The following is a 12401-nucleotide window of genomic DNA, read 5'->3' as shown; positions in this document are numbered from 1 at the left end:
TTAATGAGAATTGAGAGGTATATAGATAAGCGCCTCAAGTAATAGTATTACCAACACTGGACGGTGCGAGACGGTGGAGCACTCTAAGTTTGTGATTGTGAAGAATTTTGTCGTATCTCGCTGTGGGGGGAAGGGAAAGGCGAAGGATAAAAATCTCATTTCGCGGTGACCATGTCGCTTAATCCTCGCTGTTACGCCCTCTCCCAAATCAGTTTCCTCGTCAATACCATCAATAAGAAGAATTACAAGGCCAGCTGTGCTGAAATTGGCTCGGTAAGTGTGACTTTTTATTTAATGCCCACCAAGGTTATTAACTTCCTTTTCAGTTGGTAGACAAACATGGCCCGACCGCTGATTTCCACCTGTTCAGGTGTCTCATTTCTCATGTGGAGTTTACAGACACCAAATCAAACAAGGAAGGTCAACAGGTTTGTAAACATCATATGGTGTGGTGTGTGAGTGTTAACAAATTTGTTTTGCAGCTTCAACTTCTGATGCAGGAGACTGTGTCATTAGTGACCAAACCAAACTTTACAACTATTTTGTGCTATGCTTTTGAAGGACAGGAACCAAAGGTAGTTTTATGTTGTATGTGAACATATGTGCAGTGATATATATCCATCTTTTAATATTATACTTTTTATTTTTGGTGCTATTGTTGATGTATGTGAACATTAGAATTTGCTGTAAATGTTTTCTTAATACCCACAAGTCTTTAATCTTGATTAATTTATTTGTTTGCTGCACAACTGCTAGTTTGGTACTCATTTTATAAGAAGGTGAAGCTGGTGGACATGTAAATGAATTATTGGTTATGAGTTGTATTGTGCATAAGTAGTATTGAAATATGTGAATGTCTCAGCAAAAACCCGACTTGTTCGCACAATTTTGGAAATTTAAAAATTTTCTCATTATTTGCAGTGTCCAAGGAATGGATTACCAAAGTTAGCCTTCTGTGGTGAGTAGTTTTGGAATTATAATGCTAGACAGTAGGAAGAGCAAGATAATTGATTTGTACAGTGACTATACTGAAAATAAACTACAGGCACTTACATTCGCAGCCATAACTTTTGTTTGGATTAGTCTACAACGTTGCTATTTGGCTTAACATGTACCTGTACATCATAGATTAGCACATCAGCCAAGGTATATAGTGTTAGCCCTGTAGTCACTTGTGCATATAGATATGAAGGCGGTTTGATAAAGAAATCATGACAATCTTGTTAACATTTACTGCATTGTAAACAAACACACATGACACGCATACCGTTGGAACTACAGCAACAAAACAAAACTCCGTGAGCAGGCGATTAAGATGGTGTATAGGTTTAATCTATTTGAGTCTTCCTTCTTTAATTAACCCTTTTGTAAAACATTGGCTCTACACCATGGCAAGTTAGATAATGTTGTTTATTATTGTCAGGCGAGTCTTTTAGCACAAGTTGTTATGCCATTGAGCACTTCTAGGGCTTTGTCAACACTATAAACTTAGTCTATTTTTTTAGAAGACATAATGCACAATAATCATAAAACATGTGGTGGGTTTTCAAGGTAGACTATGCACACAATTCTTTGGTCCTTAAAGTAAGGTGAGTTTCAAACACTTGCACGCGATCGATTTCTTCATGGCACAATCAATAAAAACGGTCTGCCATTTTGCTTTAATAAACCTCATCACATGATCTTGTATATCAAATTGTTCGCCTATAATTGAAGTAAATAGGAGGAACACGGCCAAAGTTATGGAGCGATTTCTACAAGGTTAGTTTTATTGTTGTGTAAATATTAAATGTTTGTACTTTGTTAGGAATTTTACACTGGCTTAGTTTTGTGTGATGAGTTAGCTTTATATATCAAAAGAATCACCTATGAATGACTAATAAAAATAAATGGTCCTCGTTTCAATCTCATAGCTTCATTTGTTGTGGAGTTATAGCTCTTTGTTTACTGCCAATAATCTTGGACATAATATTATGGCGCTGGGCTTTCAAGCAATGCTTAGTTTGGACGTAATATTACGGCGGCAGTCCTTAAAGGGTTAAGTAATGGCCCAATAAAACCTTTCTTTGTAGCATGCATAATTTTACGAATTGTATTAAATTTTGTTTTTCTCAATACGCATGCTTGTGCAAACAAGTTGGGTATTGGCTGAGATGGTCACATATATATGTATTAGTTGTTATTATGTGCATGTTACATTGGACATAAAACGGTGAGAAATTTTGTTGGAGAATAGCGACTAACCTAAATACTAAAATCTCTTAAACTCTGTAATCATCAATTCACCATATTTTGCTTTGTCATTGTCAAGAACATTTAATAGTTTGTCGTGTAGTACTCATACTGGTCCATTACTGGTCCATTGCTACTATAGCACCTCAAAGCATCAGCACAACTACTACCTAACCTCAGTAAATATTTGAGGCTGACTGTTGTACAAGAGGTATGTTTAAGTGTATGTATGTAAGTCTACATAGAAATTACACACTCGCCTATGGGATATTATTGTCACACCAAACATGTAGGTGGTGTTTGCAGTAGGATTGATGCAATCAAGTGACCCTGATTTAAAACTTCATTGTAAGTTGTATATTTTAGGGGTTTTTGCTGTCTCCCTCTATTATGTTTATCTGTATGTGTGTACATCTGTGTATTTTTTAAACCAAGCACACGCCCACAGCCAACTGAAGGCCGGCTATGAATATGTGCCTGGTTTGTTTTCTAAACAATGTGTATGTATATTTGTGTTTCCACACTCACGTGAGCATAACTTTGTATGTTAAAACTTGAAAGCAGCTTGTACTGTATGTACAATAAGAAATGAAAGCCACATACTGTAGAGCTTGTTTTGAACTTACAGGCAGATAAGCTTTGCTTTAAGGTGGCTATTTCCTGCTGGTTTAAAATATTTTACAGCTGAAGTGTGCCTGCTACAAAAACCTTTCCCAATGGGCTCTATGGGTGTCAAACAGCATTAAAAAAAAAAGGGAAAAAATGTTAAGCAGCCAGCATACGAGAATTAAACACTAAATGAAGCTTGTATTAAACTTCAGCATAGGTAAGCTTGGAACTTCCTTTTTGCTGTTTAGAAATAGGACTGTAGCAATTCTCTACAAACGTTTGTGTAGAACCTTCCCATTGACCCTTTGAGGTATGTATTTAACGTCTGAAAAGTACCATAGGAGGCCTCATAGGCTACCAGGAAAAGTGTATCTCTTTGACTTGAAGGGGTGTGTCCCTACATACACGAAGGACAGCCTTGAAGGTTTGTAGAGAGAATTTGGAAAATATGACAAACTATAAACACTTGAGAAGATATATCTGTTTTGGTAAAAATGGTTTTAGAATAGTACTTCCTAACTCCTAAGCAGTGCAAATAGCAATGTAATTGGAGAATTACAAAATATTCATTTATTACGTATGTGAAATTGTGATAACTATTAATTTGATAATTCTGTTTGCATTATTAACTAAAAACCCACAGCATACAGTGGAACCTCTGTTATCCAGATTCTCACTTAATCGAACTATGGAAATGACTGCTCTATTAGAGTAGTGACTGTTCTATTAGGATAGTTGATAATACCAAAATTTTTTAAATGTTCCTTGTGCTATTTTAAGGTTATTTATACACAGTTTCAGAGATATGGACTTTTCAGACTTATGGACCACCCCTGGTCCCAAGGGGTTCGGATAACTGAGTATTATGTAGTATTTACACACTAATTTAATTGCTGATTTATACATGCTATAGTTAGCTGCGTGGCACCTGGTTTTTAGAAGTAGCACAATATGAACTTGTTATGTTGTACAAGTACAGTAGTGATGTGATAACATGGGTATATGTTTAACTATGTATCTTTTTTTCTGTTGCCCTATAGCCTCTAACTTTCTGAAGAGCAAGCTACCAGAGTTAGTGAGATCCCACATTGAAGCTGGTTAGTATAGTACAGTAGATTTCTTTTCATGCGTGCATGGTGCATGCATGTCCACAAGATTACTGGTAAATCCCTGTAATGTGTGTGTGTGTGTGTGTGTGTGTGTGTGTGTGTGTGTGTGTGTGTGTGTGTGTGTGTGTGTGTGTGTGTGTCCCCACCATGAGAAGGACCAAGTCGCTGACTCAGTCCATATGATTGTCTGTGATGGTAATTCAGTGTTCCCTGACTAGGTGAACATGTGCACCTTCTGTGAAGGGTTTGGGAGTAGAGATGGTAATCTCAAGAGGAACGATATTAATGATCTCCAGATAGGAGTGTGTGGGGCACTTCAGAATTTGCATTGATACAGTGGGTATACCGGCTAGTCATGTCACACTACTATGTCAATCTGGTAGTTCAAAACGGTATGCATGTGCATGCGGGTAATACTCATACATGCTTTGATCACTAGACACTAAATTCAGTGAACATGCAAGCCCCAGTCATACATTAAGGTAGTACAGCAGTGGATATGTAGTATACTAAAGTAGTACACACATACACACATGCTGGCCCAACATTTTCAAGTGTGTTTGGCTCAATATAGTGCAGCCCACAGATCTGTTTCACCTAGAGACACATAAGTGTACATACACCTTGATTGTACTGTGCCATGCTACAGTGCATAATGCACTGTTAAATGGAAGCTAGATATAAATTTGCAGTCATACAGTAATATGAACTAAATGTTTAATTTAATAGTACTGAAGAATTTACAAATTACAGTTGGTATGTTAATGGTTAGTGTTTCGTGTATACTTAGTTCTTTTTGTGATAACTCAGCAGTGCTTTTCCTTCTTCAGTTCCTTTCTTCTTGCAATAAAATATGTATAGTTTTCCACCTACATAGCCTATACTTGCACCAAGAAGTATACTGCCTATTACTATACCTCCACCACAGGCACACGCAGCACCAGCACCAAGAGCAACACAACCCAGTGTTAAACCCATACCACAACCAACTGCACCACCTGCTAGAACTCCCACTATGGGGTCTTGCTTTTCATGTTTTGCTATTTCCTCATTTATGCCATTTTCTTGTTCAATATAGAAGTCTTTTAAAAATTTTAAGGCTTGATCATAGTGCAAATCATCTATGTCAGACAACTTTTTAATCAAATTCATCAATTTATCCATAACTACTTTGAAAGCCCAAAGCTTTGTTAAGCCAAAGGAGGATGCAGTTTTCCTTACTTCTGTAATTGTGTGCATGTGTGCCAGTAGCTCTTTTATAACAACTGTTTTTAGAACATGCATAGAAGGACTTTTGCTTAGTGCTTCTTTTAGTTTTTTCAATTTTCGCACAATCATAAGCAGTTGATATTCAGCTTCATCAGTATCTGCACCCATCACTTCTTGTTGAAACCATACTCTGAAGGCTACACAGTAGATCTGCAGTGTTTCAATTATATGTTTTGTTATGAAGAGAAGAGTTTCACGGTCAGCATAGTCCTCTGCGATTTGACTTATTTCAGTTACTGTATTTGCTGAACTGGGAATAAATTCGTTAATATACTTGAGCACTTCTGCGGGTAACTCCAACATGTAGGCTGACTGTGTTGTTTCTTGAACTGGACAATTGACTTCCAAGCCTTCACTTTCTTGATAACTCTGTTGTTGTGTACTGTGTCTGGTATCCTGGCGTGCCTTTATTAACTCCCATTCATCTTGTAAAGCTTTTTCACATCTTCTGTATTTGGGGAACTGTTCCAAAATGTGCAGAAAGTTGCAAAAGTATTGTTCATCACAAGGTGGATTAATCATAGCATCTACTAGTTCATCAGTACTGTCATAGGTACCCATTCCTTTTTGTACAAGTTGTCTTTTAACATCTTGGATATTTATTTCAGCTAGTAAAGATTTGCATTTATCCAATGCAGTGCAGTGTGGTGGTTTGATGCCCTGCAAATTATATTTGATAGTAAAATTATGTGCAACTGTATTGATTTGTAATATTAAAGCTTATTATTTAGATTTCAAACAATATCCGAAATATTCTATTGTGTATCCTTCGATTTATATATAGCCAGAGAAAACTTACTGTACATGTAAAACAAGTAACAAGTCCACTATTGCTTTGGTTGTTCATATTATAGATGCCATTATTGTGTTGATGTGTAACTACAGTACCAATTGTAGTATTTCATTGATTTGAATATGCTTACAACTTGACTATTGCTAACCTTGAGTGTACTCAAACTCATGATGACAGCAAGGCGTAGTCACAGTTCCTTCAGCAATTGCAAATGCTATGCTAGTATATACTTTGCTGTGTTTATATAGATGCAGGTATAGATTGCATTACCTAATATGTACATGCACAGTGTTTGTGGTTTGTAAGGGTATTTATTCAATGTATCAGGATTCCCCTGAGCATAGGTAGTATGTAGGTCACAATACACTATTGTAGGATAGTGCTATGTATATAGATGTACATTTCTTATCACATAATGTACAGTAGAATAGTGTAATGGGATATATAGTATGTTCACATTTGAGCTGAATCCTGAAAAACAGCTAAAAATTAAAAGTGGATTTTTTCTCAACAGAGTTAACATTTCAGCCAACCAGATGATTATTGGTAACAGCAAAGGTGTCAACAACAGACACATACGTTTTGGCTCCATTACAAGTTTGGGAAAGGACTGTAATGGACACTGTACTTATATGGCTTCCCTGTAGGAAATGTATTGTGAAACTTTCGATTGGCCATAAATATTATGTTAAACTTTTGAATAAAAAGATTTTGAAACATTTTTAGTGGGTCAAGCAGTACTACAAATGAGCCTAATTTCAAGATCATGTGTAATTGCATCCATGAGTTATTTAATGTTTTTGAGGATTCATGAACATACTATAGTTTTGGGATCTTTCCCTCTGTCTAGTCCAATAATTAATTAACCCTTTCGATACCGCGAACGTACCAGTGCGTTTTATAGCATATACCGCGTAATCCCACTGATGCACTAGTGCGTTTTTGTTGACTTCCGTTAGTCTTTTTGGCCTACACATCAACCCAACAACAGTATGAAAACACAACTACCACTGTTTAACTCCATAAACAATGGAGAATGAAATGACACTAGAAACACAGCCCTAGCGATTATCCTGCCTTGAAAAAGCAACACTGAAACTATGATACAGCACTGAAAAATCACAGGAAAAGTTGCACATCTTTCGAAAATGCTTCATAAGTCGATTTCTGTAGGTCCGATTGAAGAACGGTAAGTTTCAATAGACTCAGCATTAAATTCTGCATCTGGTGATCTATTATATCACGTGATATGGTTGCACAATCAAAAATGGTGGTCAAAGATATTCCAATAAAGTGCTAGCGTTATTGCATGAATGAAACTCTTTGTAAGGTTGTAACGGAAAAGAATACAACAATGAAACCTAGATGCCCATGCTAAGATATGATGAGTGATTCTTCTCAGGCATGCTCTACGGGCAAAGTAAGCAATCTGAGTTTTTCAAGGTGAAGGAATAGACAATGCATGTTTCCTTAAATAATGCGGTTTTTTAATGTACGGAAGTAGAAAAATATGTGGTATCAAAAGGGTTAATTAATTAAACAAGTATGCTGTGATATAACACTTCTTATTGTTTTACTGTGATTTAATACTCTATCGTGTACTACTCCAGCTTGTTTCAGTACTTTTTATCGATGTGCTATGGTTCCTACTCTAGTTGAAAATTCCAGTTTTTTGTTTATTTGTTAACTTTTTTTTGTAAAAATAAAATTATTATGACTGGTGAACCCACGCATACCGCATAAAAAGAAAGAAATGGTGCTGTGTGCCCCAGCTACCAATTATCATCTGAAAAGTGAAACTTTGTTGTCAGCTATGTTCAACGCGTTACACAGCATTACAAATCAAGAACTGTTCGAAAAGCACCTTTGCAATCAAAGTAGCCATTATGAAAAATATGGACAATTTCTGTTACCAAGGGAGGCCATCACGTGCTATTGCCAAATCAACACCTTTTGCTGTCAGCCAAGATGAATGGGACACAATGGAGGCCACTGGTAAGTCCATGAAGAATGCATTGGATATATTGTGGTATGCCAAAAGGAACCTCTTGGGCAAAAGTTACGTCGAACAGTGAAAAAATCAAGCCTGTAGCCTTAGCCGTTATGAAGTTACGCTTGTCTGAAGATTCTGTAGCAACTTGTTGAAAGCGTTTCAGGTCGATCTGAAAGCTAGGGCTTAGTTTTACCTAACCAATACTGCCTCATTGTTGTCAGGGAAATTGAGGATGATTTTTGGGTGATGTATTTTTGTGGCAAATCATGGGCCGTGCCTACTCCTTTGTGGTCCCTACTACACAATACTATGATACATACTTGTGGCTAAAACAAGAGCTGTTAAGCAGCATGCCAACACAGTCAAAACGCAATCCCTCTGAAATACGCGTATTTCTTGAGTTTTATTTGCAAGCGCCATAAAAAAATTTTTGGGTTAATATTTTGCGCGTCTAACTATGCTGTCACTTTTATACCGCCGTCATATTCGCTACGTAGTTGCTATATTCACGTAATTTTACGTACAACCTGTGACATCATCATACTATCACACTTTCGTTCAAAACCTTAGCAGCTGGTCGCGTCACGGAGCTACATCGTTGATTTTGAACGCGAGTAAGTTGTACACCATTCCCCTTGTAGCGTGGTACATTTCTGTATTATACACTTTACTTCAGTTTTAACACTGCTAATTGTAAGAACAATATCTGTACTAACAATTAATACTATAACATTATGTGTCCAATGATTGGCAAGTTGAAAAAACACATCAAAAAATAGGTAGGCACAATGACATCACACTCTCCATCTTCAAGTGGCAGTCATCCTTCGGAGTGTTGTAATGATCCAAACAGCACCTTAAGTAGTGTAGTCTCTGTGTGAGGAAAAGGATAGACACAAAATAAGATAAAAAGAGCGATACCACAAGTTGGAAGCTAATAAAACATTTTGGTGAGGTGATACTAAAAATGAACAGCATATTTGTAAGAAGCATTAAGAGAAACTACAATGATGGTGGCTATGCACCTGAATGGCTAAAGCCAAAAGATCAAGGCCAGTGCAGCATCCCCACAACCAAATGGCAATTAGTAATTATATATCTGAATGCAAAAGTTCAATGTCAGCGGACACCCCCATGCACTTTAAAGCTGACATACTTATCTGAGTTTTATCAAAGCTATTACTGTCTAAGTCTTGCTGTCATACATACAATATACCAAATAAAGTTACAATTCTGGTAGAGCTGTCCCTACAGCAGTTGTTTTCAATTGGGACTTTAAGTCCCAGTGCACAATCAGTAAGCAAACACTAAAAGTGACATCCTTATTGCATCACAAAACATTTTATACTTTAGCTGTTACGAAATGTATACAACTACAAAATTAAAGCACTGAAAAGTTCATACAATGAACAACTCGACAATAAATTGCAGTACAATATCAATGTTCAGACATTTACAGTGAATGATAACGATACACACTTTCTGAATAAATATGGAGTGCTAGTTGCTGAGCACTCAAATCACCAGAAGGTTGTATTTCTTTGTGGGCTTGTCAAGTATACTTTAGACGCATGCACAATGTGAGATCCCATTAGCAAGCAGTGATGATCTAACATCGGTGTTAATTCTAGGGATAGGGGATATTAAGTGTAAGGCGGCTTTTTATATAATTTACACTAGCTAGCACATGACATAGAAATGTATTCACAAGAAGTTGGGCACAGTACAGTACTTTAAGGGGAGAAATACTGACCAGTCTCTCATGGGCACTATATAATAATCACACACGCCATAATAGAGAAACACTATCTGTAGATACTAATACTGACACCACCTCATGGTTGGAACTGTGGTCCTGGGTCCTTATGTCAAAGATGCACAAATTTACAAACGATAGCAGTACCATGGAGGAGAGCAACAATGGTTTTATATAATTACATTAAATTGGATATGGACAGACTAAAAGGCCCTCGGCGTATTAATTTTAAATTACTTGTAATGATTGTACATTGTCCATAATTTAATACCAATACTGAAACAATGTCAGCACAGTGAAGTAAAGGTTGCAGTGACGACACTCTGCAAACAGAAGCTATTACTGATGCTGAAATTGTTGATATTTTGTTACCACTGTGCAGAAAATAGACCTAAATATGGAATATGCAATGTAACCATCTAGATGATGTGGCTACATACATTTACAAAAACATGGCACACTTTCATATTAAGGCTAGAGATGGGATGATATTAATACAGACGATAGATTACACATAGTAACACAAGTTGATCACTTTAAACGAGTTGTTCTACTCACCATTTCTCTGCCAGAGATAAACAAATGCTCAATATTACTCAGGCCTACGGTGATTAGCCGCGATGCGTTTGGATTTTCGTAAACTAGCACACGGAATAGACTTCTCAGCACTCCAGCCTTCATTTCACACCATCACCATCCAAAATACGTCCATGACTACACGTACAAACTGATGAACAAAGACGAAGCTCGGACGCCATTTTATAATTTCCGGTGCAAATAAACATTTCCGTTTTAGGGGGATTGCGTTTTGACTGAACATAACACTTAAAGCAACAGTCTTGTAAAAATGCTTTTATGCAGCTTTCTCTGGTTGTGCCAGACTACAGTATTAATGGTTTGAAAAGCTGAAAGTCTCACAATGCAAATGGAACAGAAATGGAAGTACAGTTTTATACTAATTGGATATGCACTCCCATATTATATAGGAAGGATTTTGTGTACTGAACCCCTATGCTATAGCATTCTTTCTAATATAGGAGGAGAGGTAAAATCGTCAATCAATCAATCACTCCAAACTTTTGTCATTTATGATATATATGTGACCGGATCTGCAAGAATATCATATGTTAATGCATTTTTCGAATTCCATTTTATTACATTTTCTTTATCCAGATAGCCAAAGGAATGGCCAACTGAGGTTTCAGCTCTAGAAGCCAAGAACTTTCGAAACTACAAGGCTACAAAGTAGCAACAGCAGAAAAATTGATTTGTACAGTGACAATACAGAAAATAAACTACAGGTGGTTACATCAAGTGAGATTTCAAAATGTATTATTTTTGTCTGATGTATTGCAGGTAGAGTCAAAAGTCTAACTTTCCCCACAACTATATAGCATGTAGGAGGCACATTGTGGTATTGTTATTTGTGGTGTAGCAAAGGGTATTTTCTTTGGAAATTCCCTAACATTGCTTGTGGTGTGCTACACTTAAATTCATGACATGTTGCCTTTCTGTGTCTTTTGTGTATCACTCCTAAATGACTTCTATACAAGGCAGTGCTCGAAATAGTGTATTAAAAATGATCTGTCACAATGTCTGGACAAAGCAGTAAATGACCTGCCAAAGTATAAATTTGTCCTGCATCACAGTTCTAGTTTGACCCATACACCAGATTAACACATGGAGCAAGTGCTGAAAGTACTGTAACAATGTCATAACATAATATACACACTATTTCTAGTCAAGTACAGTAGGAAAACAGAATTTTAAGTTATTACAATGAAGTTACAAGGATCCCACAAGTCAAAGGTAACTCTGGTAAACAAGGTTATTGGGGTGAGCCTGAGCGAGCCCCACAAATGGCAGTAGTCACTCATATGACTGACCATTCCTGAGAGTTTACGTAACAAACACGGACAGCCCAACACTGGTAGTGCTCAACTGTACATACGATCGTACGTCTGACCATTCCTGAGAGTTTACATAACAAACACAGACAGCCCAACACTGGTAGTGCTCAACTGTACATACGACCGTACGTCTGACCATTCCTGAGAGTTTACATAGCGAACACAGAAAAATGCACCACATGGCTTAGAATTTGTCACTTGGCTCACAATTTATTCTTATCTACATTGACATGGACAAAGAAGACCGTCTTGGAAGAAGGCCAGGAGAGAACGAGACAGGGCGAGGGGGGAACACTGGCCGGTGAATGCCCGAGTGAATGGTAGTCTATGTGCATCACGTTCACGAAAACGTCCTGTACAAAAAAAGGCCATATTTGCGCCAATTGTCTTAGAATTTGTCACGTGGGTTACAACTTCTTATCAACATAGACAGACCGTCTTAGAAGAAGGCAGGGAGGAACGAGACAGGGCGAGGATGGCAGCAGAAATGCCAGATGAAGCAGAAACAAGTAGACACCTGATAGATGCCATGCACACTCGCAGAAGAGAGCATGCAGTTGGCCAATGAAACTACAGAAGACAGGGAGATAAGTCCTAGCTGACTATGCTTCCACTCAATTATGTAGCTATATACTGGTAGGCCACTGAGCCTCCCAACTTGAACTTTTTTCACCTTCCTCCAGCTACCTCTAGAGTAGCCTGAGCATTTCTGTATGTATAACCACAAACA

At 37.4% G+C, this 12401-nt stretch overlaps 2 protein-coding genes across 5 annotated transcripts in view; one reads left to right on the top strand and one right to left on the bottom strand.

Annotated features, from left to right (window-relative positions):
* The first annotated feature begins 3 nt into the window (after nt 1–3).
* The window catches only part of LOC136264019 (CCR4-NOT transcription complex subunit 1-like), a 55574-nt gene continuing 43176 nt past the window's right edge, over nt 4–12401 (top strand). For all 4 annotated transcript variants that reach the window (XM_066058693.1, XM_066058695.1, XM_066058694.1 and 1 more), the window contains exons 1-6: nt 4–273; nt 327–428; nt 483–575; nt 2375–2443; nt 2526–2580; nt 3882–3938. In XM_066058693.1, the coding sequence (XP_065914765.1) occupies nt 172–273; nt 327–428; nt 483–575; nt 2375–2443; nt 2526–2580; nt 3882–3938 (478 nt within the window). In that variant the 5' untranslated portion in view covers nt 4–171. The remainder of the gene's footprint in view (nt 274–326; nt 429–482; nt 576–2374; nt 2444–2525; nt 2581–3881; nt 3939–12401) is intronic.
* LOC136264024 (uncharacterized) lies at nt 4646–6276 on the bottom strand. The gene is made up of 2 exons (XM_066058700.1): nt 6161–6276; nt 4646–5879 (listed from the first exon to the last, which is right to left on the bottom strand). The coding sequence occupies exons 1-2, from the start codon at nt 6179–6181 to the stop codon at nt 4737–4739; spliced, it is 1164 nt and encodes a 387-aa protein (XP_065914772.1). The 5' UTR covers nt 6182–6276; the 3' UTR covers nt 4646–4736.

Source organism: Dysidea avara, chromosome 8 (genome assembly GCF_963678975.1).
Source record: "Dysidea avara chromosome 8, odDysAvar1.4, whole genome shotgun sequence".
NCBI classification, from domain to species: domain Eukaryota; kingdom Metazoa; phylum Porifera; class Demospongiae; order Dictyoceratida; family Dysideidae; genus Dysidea; species Dysidea avara.
The sequence above is the reverse complement of the archived record's forward strand: the minus strand, read 5'-3'. Positions and strand labels throughout refer to the sequence as shown.

Coding starts and splice junctions, on each gene's coding strand:
- LOC136264024 (XM_066058700.1), bottom strand. CDS start 6,181: ATGAGTTTGAGTACACTCAAG. Junction 5,880..6,160: donor TGAGTTTGAGTACACTCAAG/GTTAGCAATAGT, acceptor TATAATTTGCAG/GGCATCAAACCACCACACTG.